This window comes from Apis laboriosa, unplaced genomic scaffold (genome assembly GCF_014066325.1).
Source record: "Apis laboriosa isolate Shangri-la unplaced genomic scaffold, ASM1406632v1 scaffold13_cov153, whole genome shotgun sequence".
Taxonomy (NCBI): Eukaryota; Metazoa; Arthropoda; class Insecta; order Hymenoptera; family Apidae; genus Apis; species Apis laboriosa.
Window position 1 is genome coordinate 2,588,077 of NW_025221370.1, and position 15,842 is coordinate 2,603,918.

The 15,842-nt window shown below is 44.8% G+C and overlaps 1 protein-coding gene across 8 annotated transcripts in view; it reads left to right on the forward strand.

Annotated features, from left to right (window-relative positions):
* Nucleotides 1-15,842, forward strand: part of LOC122721032 — a 232,178-nt gene that overhangs the window by 142,077 nt on the left and 74,259 nt on the right. For 7 of the 8 annotated variants that reach the window (XM_043948222.1, XM_043948221.1, XM_043948225.1 and 4 more), the window contains 2 exons: nt 758-790; nt 11,012-11,059. In XM_043948222.1, the coding sequence (XP_043804157.1) occupies nt 758-790; nt 11,012-11,059 (81 nt within the window). The remainder of the gene's footprint in view (nt 1-757; nt 791-11,011; nt 11,060-15,842) is intronic. The other variant, XM_043948226.1, reaches the window with a different exon arrangement.

Consider the following 15,842-nt stretch of genomic DNA (forward strand, 5'->3'; position numbering starts at 1 on the left):
AATCATGTCCCGTTGACAGGCCCCACTTTCTTCTTCGCACCTTCTGATTCATCCGCGACACCACGCGCGACTTCTCCAACTTCCCCCCCCCTCTCTCTCTCTCTCTCTCTCTTCATTTTTCTTCTCGTCTTTCTCCGAGAGGGTTTGCCCCTCTTTATCGAAGTTTGACGATACGAGAGTTTTAGGTTTTCTTTTTTTTTTTTTTTTTGGAGGAGGAAATTAAAAAGTCGTATTTTCGAATCGCTTTATTTCCGATTAATGCGAGAATTTTGAAAAAGTTAAAAGTTTGTTGTTGAAATGAAAATGGATGGAAAATTTTTTACGATCTGCTTGCTGTATGATAAATTTGCTGCGATATAAGGGAATGTTTGGAAGGGAATTGAATTGGGCAGGAAGAAATCGGGAGTGTGTCGAGGGTGGACGAATTGAAAATCCAATGCGACCTCGTACTTTTTCGAGTGTCTCGAGCTGGCCGAAGTCAAACGAAGCGAAGTCTATGGCCGCGTTCAACCGTGAGATTAGCCTCGCGCACAATTTACGACGGAGATCTTATTCACAGCTAGGCTTTCATATAAAAGCTTTTTCCTGTAAGCTGCGATACGTTCTTTCAAGTGTCGAGGCTGCCACGTATAGGGGACTTTGAGAGAGAAGATCGTGCACCGTGATAAATTAATACAATCGATATATATATATGATATTTGTACTCCTCGTGAAATTTCGCTAGAATGAAAATTAATTAAAATTTTCTCTGTTTCAGGTATCGAGATGATGCTCTCTGTTGGACGGACAGGTATGTTTTATAATTAATCCAACAAATTTCGATAAATTGAACAAAAAACGCGTTCCTAAAAAGATCACCAAAGAAACTCTGTCTCCACGTTTCTTGACATTCGTTCTTTCGCTTCGAATCTACAAACCTATCACAAAGTATCCTTATAATCCTCTCTACTCAAATCATACTTAAAAAATACCATTCTTCTCGTTCATCGTATCGAAAAAAACGCGATATTTATCGATCCATCGCGCGTACGTTAAACCTTGAATCGATATCCGTGAAATTAGCGGAATCCCTAGCCGAGACGTCAGCCTTCGGTAACGCGATTTTAAACGATCCCTCGTCTCTCGATTTATTCTCTCTCGCGAGGAGGAGACTAGCGAGACAGTTGCACGGAAAGAGAAACTCTTAAAATAAAAAATGACCGAGAAAGAGAAAGAAAGAGAGAGAGAGAGAGAGAGAAAAGAGAAAAACCGAGAAACAAGGATCGAAGAAAAAAAAAGGAGAAGAAGAAATACAGAAAAGGTAACGAAAACGGGGAACAGCTAGGGATATAAAGGAGAGCAGGGGCGAGGTGAATAATACAGAGAGATTGACGTCGCGACGCAATTCCATTGTTCAAAGTGAGCAGAGAGAGAGAGAGAGAGAGATGGAGAGAGAGGGTCAACGAGATGAGAAGAGAGAAAGAGCAAGCGGTGGAAGCAATGAGCAAGACAACGAGGTTTGCCACGAGGTTCTTGCCCACCGGTATAAATCAACTCGCGAGTGACCAAACCGCTCCGCCATACGATCCGCCGTATACACCGGCTACATCAAATTAGCGACACTTCTTTCGATCGACATGTCGATGCCGGGTTTTTGTCCGTTCGAGGAATACTTTCTCTCCGCTCTGACTATTCGCGCGCCGCTTCGAATCCACTTTTTTTTTTTTTTTTTTTTCCCCTTTCTTTTTCTCCTCCACGTCGGTCCACGTTGGTTCTGCTCATTTGCGTGTGGCGGCGCGATTTCGAATCTCGATCGAAGAAGAAATCGAGATTGCACGGGATTATTTTTAATTCTTTACGACGGAAGTGGATAGGTGGAAAAAGAAAGAGAGATTTTTCTCTTTTTTCTTTCGTTTCTTTCTCTCCTGGAAAGAGATTTTTGAGACGAGATTGAAACGCTAAGTGGCGATTTCAAATTTCGAAAATTTCCCCGAGGAAAGAGAATAGAAGAATTGAAAGTACGATCGAGCAGGTGGGGGGATATTTTAAGGAAAACGAGAGAAGGGTCGAGGGCGGGTAATTTGTCCGCAACGGCGGACAAACCGCTCGTGGAAAGCCATTGTAAATGAATTCGATGGACGATGGGAAGTAATTAATGACGACACCGATGTAATTAGCCGAAACTGATCCAAAGCTAATTGCGAACAGGCGAACCGCGGTAATTAATAACTCTGGCGCGACGTTATCGGACCACTACCACCGTCCTTCCACCTTTTCATCTTTTTGCCTCGTTGCGCGACGCCTGGGGACCACGTGCAAGGAATATCTCGTAATCGAGTCCTGCCTTCAAGAAGAACACGCGTTATCCACCGACGGACCAAATTTTTACGAACGATTGCTCGTTCGTTCGATTCGAAATTTTTCACGCGTGGATGATGCGAATGCGAGCGGAAAAATAGGATTCGAAGAAAAAAAGAAAAAGGAAAAAGAAACGATGGAAATCGAGACGCGGTTAGATCGGGTGGTAGAGCACCGATTTCCAGTGCTCTAACTGACGCAGAATCGAACCGTTGCCAAGATCGATAAATCGAATCTGGACGAAAATGGTTGGTTCACGAGGGAAGAAGAAGGATCGATAGAAGAGGATACGAGCTGCGATCGGGCCTCGATATCGTTGAAATATCGTTGGAATAATTTATACGCGTCGTTAATGAGCTGTTCATCTGAAAGAGATGGTTAGAGACAGGCAATTTATAAGTCTGGAAACAAAACTATCAGGATGGGAATTCGTAAAGCGGGCAATCTGCGGCGGGGCCGGGGCCCCCGTTCCTCGGGGCCCAGGTTAATAATTATTGAACTATCGATTAAATGCACCGGCGCAGCTGATTGATCAGCGTTTATATCGCGAATACATCGGCCACGTCCGCTCCCTACAATTTTAAACCGGGTGCCCATCTTTCAAGTGAATCGCGATCCTCTAACTCGTGAACGCTCGCGAGCGCTCGCGCGCCTACACCTGTGAAACCCCTCTTTCCACTCGGGCTAATGGCGTTGTCCGCTCAGAAATTATCGGTAATGAATGAAAAACGTGTCCGGATTACAGCCTGTTTACCCGTTTCCTCTTCCAACCATTATTCTCTTCCCCTCTTCGTCATTTTAATTAATGTTGCACTCCCTCCCGCGACTCGATTCTTCTTTCCGATCCGTGATTGGAAATTTTTCGTCAAACGACGAGTCTCGATATAACTCGTTCCCTCTTTCTTTTCTCTTTTCTTTTTCTTTTTTTTTTTTACACGGATTTTCTCGTCGCGTACGACGATTAAATTCAATTAAACTTGAATCGATCGAGCGTTTAGTCGAAGGTATTTCTCTTTACTTAGCGGCTACTTTAAAATATCGATTCGAAATTGAAAACTTTCTGGTTGAACCTTGACCAGAAATTGATCGTGTCGTAATATCGGAATTCGGATCATTGCTCGTAATAACGTACATCCTATCGTCTGCCGGAAGCCAAATCGGATCGGCTCGAGCCAGGAATACAACCCAATATATAACCTGGTCTCTTAAACAACCGCTGTTTTTTCTTTCCTTTCCTTTTCCTTTCCTTTCCCTCTGCTTTCCTTTCCTTTCTTTTCTTTTCTCCTCTTTTTTTCGCAACCGTTCAATTTAACTGGATGTCGTTACTACTCTCGGCATTGTTGTCCGCCCGATTCGTTCATCGATTCATCCTTACTTCCCGGCTGAACGTTGGCCCCTACGCGCCTCTCTCCGTCCTCTCCGCACCTTCTTCGTTCCCCTCTCTCTCTCTCTCGATCCCCATCGATCTCTGTTGCTCGGTCGGTATCGCAGATGGCTCGATCCTTGTCCGGCCTTACCTGCCGATCCGATCCGATCCGATCCTATATTTATTGTATCGGGGAGAGCCGAGCCGCCGCATTCCTCGCGCATGCGCCGCCCGTAATGAGCGGTCTCCAGTCCTGTCTGTCTTTCCATCCGTCCATGCGTCTGTCCAGCCGACCGGTCGTAGCCCCCCTTCGATCACCCTTTCGCCCTACCACCGCCTCCACCTCCACTTTCGCCTCCTCCGCCTCCACCTTCGCCTCGCCCTCTCTTCGCCCTTCTCCGTCCAACGCTCTCCCGCCGTCTGTACTTACATCTTCCTCCCTCTTACGCTTCTCTTTTACTTCTTCTTCTTCTTCTTCTTCTTCTTCTTTTCCTTCATCCTCCTCCTCCTCCTCCTCTCTCGAGTGTTGTCGATGCTGCTCGATACTCCGGTAGCTTCTGGATCCTCCTCGAGCATCGAGGATCGACGATCGCAGGTTTGCGGAAAGCGCGTTCGTTGGCCTGCTCCCGTTCGCCAAAGGGGTCAGCTCCAGAAGCTGAATATTCGAGGCTTTGGGAGGGGTTTTGTGAGGGGTTAGGATTGCTTGCTAGAAGTGGATCGATTAGATTTAATTTTTTTCTCGAGATTCGTTTCGAGGATTTTTGAAGGAAAAAGGAGAAGATACGTGGGAAGAGATCACTGTAGGTTTATGATTCGTATAATTAAGACGAAGTAGAGGGTAGAATTTAATGGAGGATAGAAATGCAAAAGATTGGCTAATAGTACAATCATGCGGTGTAATGAGATGGTACTCGTTGATGGTCTTGAATTACTGATTAATTTCAAAAGTACTATAATCGATATGGGGTTGAATCCTCTAGTAACGATCCTGAACGTCCAGTCATAATATCCGAGAATCGAGGATTTCATTTTCTAGATACTTATCGGCGATGAGATTTCTCGTAAAGGGGGCGCGATTCGTTTTCGTAAATCGGGGAAAAAATTGCTAGTAAAGTTAAAAATTCGCAGAGAAACTTTTACCTCGGCTTTCCTCCAAGTTTCTCCGCGTCACGTGTCGTGACGAGCCGAATTTTTCTAAGAATCGTTTCGAAAATAGAAAAATTTTCCCGAGAAAACGACGTAATGTACACGTCGATCGAGAGGAACGTTACGCTGGTCTCGACGAGAAAGGGAGATTCGTACGTGTACGAGCTCGGTTAACGCCAGGCCAGGCCAATAGGAAAGATTCGCTTCCGTGGTTTGCTTATCGATTCAAATCGCGTGCAGCGTGTATGAATGAAGGAATGAGTGGGCGAGTCGAGCCACCGGTTGAATGGAAGCCCCACGGGTGACCACAAGGCACACGCGCGCGTACAAACTTCTCTTTCTTCCTTCCTTCCTTTCTTTCTTTCTTTCTTTCTTTCTTTCTTCCCGTTCTTTTGCGCGGCCCTCCCTCGCTCCCTCTCTCTCGCTCCCCACGTTTCGCCAACGCGCCCTCCTTCTCCCACCAACGCACGCTCCTCTCTCCGTACACTTGACCCTTGCGGCGAGAGACCGATGAAATCGTTCCACGCCATCCACCTTCCAAGCTTTCACGGCTTGCCGCGGTGTCTGCCTCGATTCTTGTCTCACCGTTTCAATCGATACCAATAAATGATACGTTATACGATATTTAATGTATGGTAGGAGAGGAGTGGTAAGGGTAAAACGGGCTATCTACCTGACGTTTTCTTTTTCTTTTTTCTTTTTCTTCTTTCATTGCAACGTTAATTATTAGCGCGCAAACGGTTCAACGAATACAATAAATCACGTTTGCGTGAATCTTAGTTTATTTCGTACTTTCAATGATACAATACGAAGGATAAAAAAGATCGTCGAATCGTGTTTAGAAGTGACTTCGTTATAAAGATGTCGAAGCCGCTTTCGTAAACACGATCCAGCGATCGTGTATTCCTACTACGATCGAAAAAATGGACAAATTGCTGTTCGTCGATCGCAACCGCGCCAAAAACTCTTAAACCGTCGTCGTTTGAACGAAGAAAGTAGTGGCACGATCGATCGTTTCCATTCGCACGAAGAACGAACTCGGGTTTCTTCTAACCCCCGCAAAACACGTGTACCTACTTCCTAATCCAACTGATCGTCGACGGACGGATTCCTCGGGACCCGATCCCGATCTAGTCCATTCACGTAAACGCGCTTAACGCGTTCTCGAAAAAAAAAAAAAAGGATGTTCAACGGTCGTGTATATGAGCGGCAATCGTGTCCAGATTGGCCGGCGAAACGTAACAAGCCTCGTCCGCTGTATACACGCCGTTTCCGTTTCTTCTGACAGTTAGAGACAGGGGCGAGAGAAGAGTTTTACATCCGCGGCACCGGGGATTCATTAATTCAGACCTCGTCCACCGTCGATCGTCTTTTATCGGGTGGCTATCCGAGGTTAACGATTCCACGTAAGAAGGCCCCCTCCCCTCCCCTCCCCTCCCCCCTTCCACCTAATAGCTCGTATCGGCATTCCTGCGATTCAAAAAATGTGCCAAACCCGCTTCCCTTACCCTTTTGCATTCCTCCTTTTTTCGCCCCGTCATCGATATATATTTCCTACGTGGCGATTTTCTTTTCGGACTACGCGGCTTTCACGGTATTCGCTAATTAATATAATCGCGCGCCAATCGTGCTCCTCTTCTTGCCCATCGTCGCCTTTAATGGGAAATGTGCGGCGCGCCGATCGCGGGTCGAGGGCATCGTTTTCATCCGCCGCCATCCGCACCATCTATCGGTTAACGATTTCGTTTCGAAACTCCTCCTCTTAACGAGCTTTCATTTGTCGTATCGTTCATGAGCCGTGTCGTATCTATAGAGAATCGGGATCTGTACAGATCTACAATATATATATATATATATATATATATATATACATATATACGCGATATAAAGATGGATAAATTTTTTAAAAAAATCCTCGGCGGAAACTGGAAATCGGGAACGCGCGAATGAAACAGGGTTACCTATGTAAGGAGGTACGGGGAGAGGGAGGGAGGGGAGGGGGGGACACTCGTATCGCGGTTGAAGCCAATTTCGAGAGCGCTTTGTGCGGCGCGCTGCTAAAAATGCGTGGCGAATCGACAGCCGAGGATCGGAGGAGGCTGACGGGGCAGCTTCAAGATCCATCCCGTCCCGTACGATGGTTGAAACGGTGGATCGGATCCGGTCAAAGCATTCCATTGTAGTGGCCGTGCTCTTCTAGAAACGATTCCACCGATCCGCTCCGATTCGTCCTGTTTTTCGCCGTCCACCGATCCCCCAACATCCCCCTGTCATTTTGCCTTCCTCTCGTCACCGTAATGCGACAGCATTAAACGGCCACCTCGCCTTCTTCCCTCCACCATGCGTATTCATGGCGAATAACCACGCGCGGTACGCGTGTATTAATTGACAAATAACTTTTTGCCCGCGGACTGGGGGGGGGAAGGGAGAAGGGGAGGGGGGAGGAGGGTGTACGTATACGGCCCGCATTGTCCGCGATTATGTATCGTCCGAGCTTTTCTTCTCTCCATCCTTCTCCCTTACGCCTCTCTCGCGCGCCTCCCCGCACCACCTCCCCGCTTCTTTCCCTCGTTTTTTCGCTCCCCTCCCCTCCTGCTCCGCGCCCCGCCGCACGGAGCGGCAATGAAATGCTGTTTTCCGAAAATGGCGCTGGAATGAGGACAGGTCTCCCCGGTAGAGGCGCGCACGCCGTCCTATCATTTAATTTGGTATCGGATACTTACTTCTGCCCTTAGGCTTGAAACCCCCGGCCTTTTCTTTTCCTTCTGCTCCACACGCACCATCCATCCCGCGGATCCAGGACGCGATCCTGGCCCTCGCGCACCGCTCCACGCTTTTTGCCACGCCGACCACCGAGTCCAAACTCCATTTTTACTCGGTAAATCGGGGAGAGAACGTTTTTTTTTTTTTTTTCCTTTTTTTTCTTTCTTTTTTTTTTCTTGACTTTTGATTTTTCAAGGAAAAAGAAGAAGGTAGGCGGGATAACGAATTTCGTTCGTGTTGTTTCCGTGTTGTTTCGAGGTTGTGGCGGAATAGGTAGATTTTCCTTGCAACGATTTCTATTCGAATAGAAGTATCGTTTTGATAGTTTTTAATTATTGTTTATTTATTGTTACTTGCGCTCGTTGATTCGATAAGAAACAGTTGCGGCCGCGAAAAAACAATTGTCACGTGCGTGACAACCGTAGTTCATCTATTATCGCGTCACGTTTAAATCGTCTATCCTTATTATTATTATTATTTATTCAACGATTCGAGCGACCGAGCTGTCGACAGCGACACGGATGACACACGCTCGATATATATTTCATAAGTCATTTCTCCATCAAAATTTATGGCGAGACAAGACTAACAGTTTATTCGACGATGATCCACATTTATAACGAGAGCGTAAAACTGGATTTTCGCCTTCCTTATACGCGAAGAAGGCCGAAGTATGAATCGATTAATTCAATTTGCTACTAAATTTGTCCCTTCCAATTCAATCTTCATTTTTCCTCGAACGTTGAACGACGCAATCCTTTCTTCTGGCCGATCGATCGGGGAAAGATTATTAGCGGCCGTATAAATAAAATATAAAATTGCCGTTCGTTAAAATTCTATCCGTGGATCGGTGGGCAGATCAGGGCCCAGAAAAGGATGCAAAACCGGGCAGAAGAAGCTGCTCATTAGCACTTATGCGGCATGTACATCGTCGGTGGCAATGAGCATCATCGTGTCGTAACAGTACGGCATAGGAAACGTCTTCGTAAAAGGAACGCCGATCGAGTGCTCCTCTCTCTGCTAGACGTCCACCAGCCGGACTAGTTACCGGTTAAGGCGTTATAAAATCTAGCGTAACCAGGCTACGCTTCACTTTTTCTTTCGTAGGAAAAGTATCGCCGGTTTGCTAATGAGAGACGCCCGATCCGCCATCGTTCATTATTAAACCGGTGAAAGTTTTCCATATCAAATCGATATCAAATCGTCGACGATGATCGAAACTATATCTGTAAAGAAAAGAATAATTTCCTCGTCGGCTCGTTTGTCGCGATACCTTCAAATTTTATTGCAATTCCTTCGACCACCGTTTCGATACTCGAATCCTTTCTGTCGAAGAGAAAAATGTTGGAAGAGATTTTTGTCTCGATCGATGGTTGGTTACAGATTTTTATCATTTTTGTTATTGCAAGGGCGAAGATAAAAATATACATCGGCGTTGATATCGGCGTTTGAATAAATTCGACAGCCTCGATACGCTCTAAGAGTATAATCCCATTGGGTTTTAATAGGCGATCTTCCCTTCGGTGGAAGAAGGTGGAAGGGTCGAGAGAGGGGCCGATGTTGCGGCATAGACGCAGATACGCAATCCGCCATCGAGATAGGCCGTTTTATTGGGATCGTAGCCCTTCTGATCTCAGGCAAATGAAGATGGAGCACCGACTTCTTGCTCCTGTCGTGATCAAAAAAACATGATCGCGTAAAACTTTGCGCCGGAACATGTGGCAATTGCGGTTTCTCGCTCTTACTTTCCCCTTTGCGCCTCTTCAAATATCTACGATTCCACGTTTCAAATATTATAGAAATTTATTTCAATTTTAATAAATCATACGCTACGCACTTTAATTATGAAATAGAAATAGCGCTTTTCTTCGAGTAGACCTTCGAATAGAAGTGCCAGAGAGAGAGAAAGAGGGAGAAAGCATCCTTAGAGACACGTTAGGGTGTGACCAACTAAGGGTCGTTTTAACCCTCCAACCATAGATTAGCTCTTTGCTTGCTACGTTACTTTCAAAGAAAAATCTAATCTAACAAGTATACGTTACAAAGTTATTGCAAATTCGAATTCTGATTCAAAAAATATAAATTTAAATATATAATATATAATTATATAAATATATAATTTAAATATATAAAATTTATAATTGATTATTAATTTTACTTTTTTTCTTTTTTTCTTTTTACATTACATTAAAACGCGCACGTTTTCAATTCCTCGAATTGAAATAATTTAAACTAAAATAATTTGTGAACGACGGGAAAACAAAACGATGTAGAATATTTATTACGAGTTTAAATATCCATAATAACCTTCGCGTTATATTGTGTTTAAGAATTATTTAACCTATTCGTATACATACGATCGTCGACATTGGCCGACGTAAACACGAGCCGAATAAATACGCACGACCGATCGTCGACTTTATACGCAGTATATACGCAGCACTCGAGAACGTCGCATCGTCGAGGAAATTAAATTTCATCTCTGTGAAATTTACGCAAATTTCGTTTCGCGCATGGATCAACGAGCGATGAATATCCGAATCTCGAACTCGAAAGTGTTTTTCCTCTTCTCCCCTTCTCGTAATCGAGACGAATCTTGGAAAGAGAGAATCTACGTCGTACGCAATTAACGATGGGACAACGGTCGGTCTCGAGGCATGGATACCCCGTCGGGGGTTAAACAGCCCCTCTGCTCGAGGGGTAGGCGCGCGTGGCGCGCCAAAGTCGCGCGCAGCGTCTGGTGGGGGGTGACGTTTGACGGGGGTGGCAAGGGCGAGCATGAGGCCGACACGCGCCTCCACTCGATGACACTTATGCACACGCCCTCAGACCGCGTGCGTGTTGCGCCTGTCAAAAGTTAACTCGCCGCACTCGCGTGCTCGTCCTCTTTTTCACCTCCCTCCTCAAGGGTGAAACGACACTCCGCTCTCGGTGTGACTCTTCAACCACGTGTCACTTGACGCCTGTTACGGATGTTGGCATTTGGTTAGGACAAATTTTTTTAAATTTATTCCGGTGGTTGGTGATCGTGATTTTGGATTGTGGTGATTTTTTCTTTTTTTCTTTTTTTTTTTTTTTTGTTTTTTTTTTCCAGTGAACGGAGATCGAGGATCGAATAAATTTTTAAATTAGAGTTGTGTCGAGGATTTCGTGAATCGGACTTGTGTCGAGGGTGTTGTGTAGGGGGGTGTCGAATGGACGGAAATGGGGTGTGATTTTGAGAGTTGGGACTGAAGGAAGGGATATAAAAAGAAAAAAAAAAAAAAGAAAAAGAACGATGGACGCGCAAATGTACAGCAGAATGTGGCAAACGCAAAATCTGTACAGCACGTATAAACACCCCGCTCTAATGCAGCTGCAGGCGAACAATAACGAATTTCATTCGTGGTTTCATTCTAGGAAACCGTCCGTGGACGACGTTGGAAATCCTACCTCTGTCAACGCACGGTGAGTACCGTTTAACCATGTTGAGTAATCTTCCAGAGTCTCTTTCTCTTTCCGATGTTGCTTCGAACTTGTAATTTTTAGTGGTGTATTTTTTTATTATTATTATTATTTTTAATTATAATTCTGTCGTTCGAAACAGTGTCGGATGAAACTGAAATTCTATTGAAAAGAAAATACATGTTATCCTCTTTTTTGTTCGTTGATAATATTCTTTTTAACAATTTAAAACTATAATCTATTATTATTATTATTATTATTATTATTATTCGGTGATAAGTTAAATAAGTTTAGTCGTATTAATCAAGCCGACAATAAGTTAATTCACACGCTTGTTTCCTTTTTATTTTCATTTCGAATAACTTTACAACTTTACATCTCTATAATTTAAATTTAATTTTTTCCTTTCACTCGTCTCAATTGATTAAATTTCAAAACTATCACCTTAATGTTATTTTTCAAGATAATCATCTCGAGCAAAGCAATCGTTCGTCGGATCGTTGAAATTTCACGAATGAATGTCAAACAAAATTGGAAAATTTTCAAAATTCGTATGGAATAATAAGAGGTATTCGATGAAACGTTGTAACAATGGTCCAGGTCCAATTGATCCGAGGTATCGACATGTGGAGCTGGTGGAAAAGCGACGATGGCGCAGGTAAAGTCATCCTGGTCCGTGTTATCGGCCGCGATCATCTACCCTCTTCGGTCGAAGGGGGGGCATCGAGGGCGGCCTATCTGCCGCAGTAACAATTGAACCCGTAATAGAATCACATTTATTCTTATTACCCGGCGAGGTCAAGCGACCAAACGAAACGCCCGATCCGAAGTCGGATCAGCTCCTCTCCCAAACCCGTCCACGAGCTGCGTTATTTCTCCCAGGGCTCCGCCACGCACACACCTTGCCCTTTTGTTCGTCCCTTCCTTTGCGGTTCGATCCTTGTGGACCCCCTGCATTCTACGATTTCGTTACGATCGTCGATACAATCGTAATGGCGTAGCGAGATTAAATTTCTACGATTCGTCCGTTTGAGCGCGAGAGCTATAACGAGATGTTCCATCATTAATTTAAATTACACGATAACCCTTGCGTAAGCCTGATCTAGTAGCCGTTTAACTCGCGAAATTAGCATACCCTCGTGTTAACGTACCCTCTCGAGCTCGCGACACGAATTTTTGTCCTTCAAAAATTTAATTATGGATAATTTTCAATTTCTTATCCGATCTCTATAGAATTTCTTCTCGTCTTTCTGGAACATTGTTATTTCGTTTATTACCGCGATATTTCAGGAAAAGATAATTTTTCGAAGGGACGAATAAATCGCGCATTTACTTAGAAAAAAAATCGTGCGTCTTTAACGAAGAATTATTACGCGTCCTCGGGGTTTGTTTAATTAATACAACCGTGACTCATACACCTATGCGCCACAGTGCGTAACAAAGCGTCTGCCACGCTGTATCTCGTTCTCCATCTCGCCGCGTTCTTTAGGACTGAACCTACAAGACTATCAAAATCCTTTGCTCGCGTTATGAAGATGCCGCCTTGCAGATAGATATATGTATATATATATATATAAAATTTCTGCGGAAAGTCCTAACCCATTCTGATGTTGACAATAATTCATCAGCCCATATTGTTGTACGGCCAGCAGCGAGGACGCGCAGGGACGACGCGGTTTTTGCGTTATCTTGGCAGAGATTTCGTCAAAATTTCCGACCTCTGCTCTTCCCTCGTAGATCATTGTCTTAACGCTCGTACCATTAAACTTAAATTCCCTCGTTCAATTTTGAAAACTATCGTTGAAAATTCCATTTCGAAATTTGATATTTCGTTTATCCATGACGAGCAACGATTTAATCGAGCTCGCTCGACGTTTAGACGTTTCGATTTTTTTCTTTTTTTTTTTTTTTTTTTCCCCCTTTTTTTTTTCTTTGTAGAAACGCAATTTTTAACCAAAGGATTAAATTCTCGTTCAATTTTGAAAATTATCGTTGAAAATTCCATTTCGAAATTTGAAATTTCGTTTATCCACGACGAGCAACGATTTAATCGAGCTCGCTCGACGTTTAGACGTTTCGATTTTTTTCTTTTCTTTTTTTTTTTTTTTTCTGCTTTTTTTTTTCTTTGTAGGAACGCAATTTTTAACCAAAGGATTCGGTTGTTAGGTTGGCAGGCCGAGCAGAGGCATACTTGCCATTCGATAAGGTTGTCGCCTGGAGCATTGGTTACGCCTCCGAGGTCGCCACCCGTTTACGCCCACGTAGCTATACTTTTTCTTTATCATCGCACCTTCACGGTTACTCATCGTTCCGCCGCGTTACACGAGCCTCCGCGATTTAACTGTTAAACCGTACCTGCTCCGCCATTAGTACCTGCGAACGGTCCAATCATTTCACCCGGATATTTTAATCTTTGCGCTAGGAGGCCAAGAAATAATCGTGAAATTTTTATAGCCGCTTATTAACGTCCACTTATTTCACTCGTACATATATATATTTCAACCTATCTAAATATAATAGTTTTACGAGCACTTATTTCGTGTATATATATATATAATTAAAACGATGTTACGTTAAAACTTCTTAACTCGTGACGTAATCAAAATATATTCCATATCCATACAAGTTTTCTACTTGCGCGCGATATTACGAAAATTTAAACCAGTCGGAGTCCAATTAGAGGAAATAACTATAGAGGAAATAAACTTCTCATTTACATCGAAACTCGTCAACAACATCGAAGGAAGCTGGACAAAAGGAAGGAAAGAAGAAAAACGCAAGAAATGGTGTTCTCGCGAAACACGGAGGATTGGAAGAGATTTGGTGAGCGGAGGAGATCGGACGTCACCTGACTCCACGGCCACCGTTACAGGAGGCCTCGTTCGCGGTGCCACTATTAATATTAATGCATTCCGCCGTTCTTGCGGCATTGTGTACTCGCGTTGACGGTCGCCTCTCGTCCAACGTCCAACCTCGTTCCCCGACAATATCCACGCGAAACGCTGCCGGTCTGCGCGAGAAACCTCGCGTCCTCGCCCATTGCCCGGCGGAGGCCCGGTTTCACAGCGCTGCTGTGAACCGTCCACGAGGCCCCGTTCTCGCTCCCCCGATTGTCCGTCCCCCAAGGTTTTGTGCGCCCGTGTTGGCTGAATATTCAACCGATAAATAACGGGCTGAAAGGAAGAGAAACGGGCGAAACAATGACGAGAGGAGAGGATTTTTCCCGAGGTTGAAACGTCGGGATGCCAGGCTTCGAGATTTTTCTTCTTCTCGTCGACGGACGGAGTTTCAGAGAGAGAGAGAGAGAGAGGGAGGGGTCTTCGTCTGGTCCTCTATCGGCGACGCGGGGGCCCCTCACTCTCCTTCTATTGTCGCGCGCGATTTCCTCCCAGAGGTCTTATGAGACGTCGACAATGCGCGTTTCTACACGCTCTCGCCTACCGTAACCAATGGCCTCGCGTTACGCTCCGGAACGGTGATCTATACCGAGCATTCTTCTCTCCTCACCGTGTTACAAGAGCGTACCGCGACTCGTCTCCGCTTTCCTTTTTTTTTTTTTTTTTTTTCTCCCCCTCTTCTCCACCTTTGTTTTCTTTTCTTACCGTCGTTTCTCTCCTTTTTCTTTCCTTTCATCTTTTTCTTTTCCTCTTCCCCGAGAGATGAGAGGCCCTTCTGAGAGGAAGAGATTTCTTCGCGAGAGATGAAGACGAGGCGGAGAGAGAAGCCAGAGAAGAGTTGCTTGCTTACTTAAACGAATATCAAAGTGCGGATATCGAAGCGAAAGTTATTTTCTTTTCTTTTTTTTTTTTTAGAAAAGGGGATAAATAAGAAAAAATCGATCGAAAATGGCGCGAGATTTAGGGAACTGGGAAGAAAGGGAGGTAAGGAGTGTATAGGATGCGCGTTAGCCATAAACGCCTCGCCACGAATCTTACACCTTTGATCGACCGATGTAAAGAAAGGATTATGCGAATATTCTACGGTATCTATTATCGTGAATTATCACTCCTTGCGTATATTGGCGGGAGACTTATTATCCGATGTGATTTAGGGAAGGAGAAAGGGAGGAAGGAGGGAAAAGGTTAAAGGATACAAGGCGTATATTTCTCTCTCATTGATATGCCGCGAGAGTATCGATTAAACGATAATGCGGCGATTAATAGAAATGATGGCCGAAAAATCGCGCAACGTTATCGATGATGTCACGGCGGATTGAGAAAAGGAGATCGAAGGGATCGTCCGTATTCTTCGAAGAGTTCGATCGAGGAATACGTAAAAGAATTTTTGGAGAGATCCGAATCTATCTGCACGCTCGTAGCAGAGGATTAATCGAGCGTCCGTGTCTACTTTCGATCGAGAACACGGGGTGTGGAAAGAGAGAAGGATGCGCGTATGTGTGTGTGTGTGTGTGTGTGGGGTTTAAGCAGTCGACCGACGTCTCGCAAATTATAAGAACGTGCGTCCGGCGAATGCACGTGGCGCAGCCGAATTTCTGCACGTGGGACGAGCGGAATTCCTAATAAGTCAGCCGACTAGACAGAAGTCTCGCGCTCAAGCCCCCGGTATCGGCTCGTGCAGCTTGCGCTCACCGAGTCGAGATAGGAGTGACGTCACGGATACGTGGGATTCCTCCCGAGCAGCTGGATCACGTGCTGCGGCCGAACGTGAGGCTAACTTAAATAAGGATCACGGGGAGAAACCGTTCCAAAACCGATCCCCAAATGAATGCAACCGGCCGCGATTCAAATTGTTTTCACGTCCTCTTCCGCGGTATCCACCCCTCCAC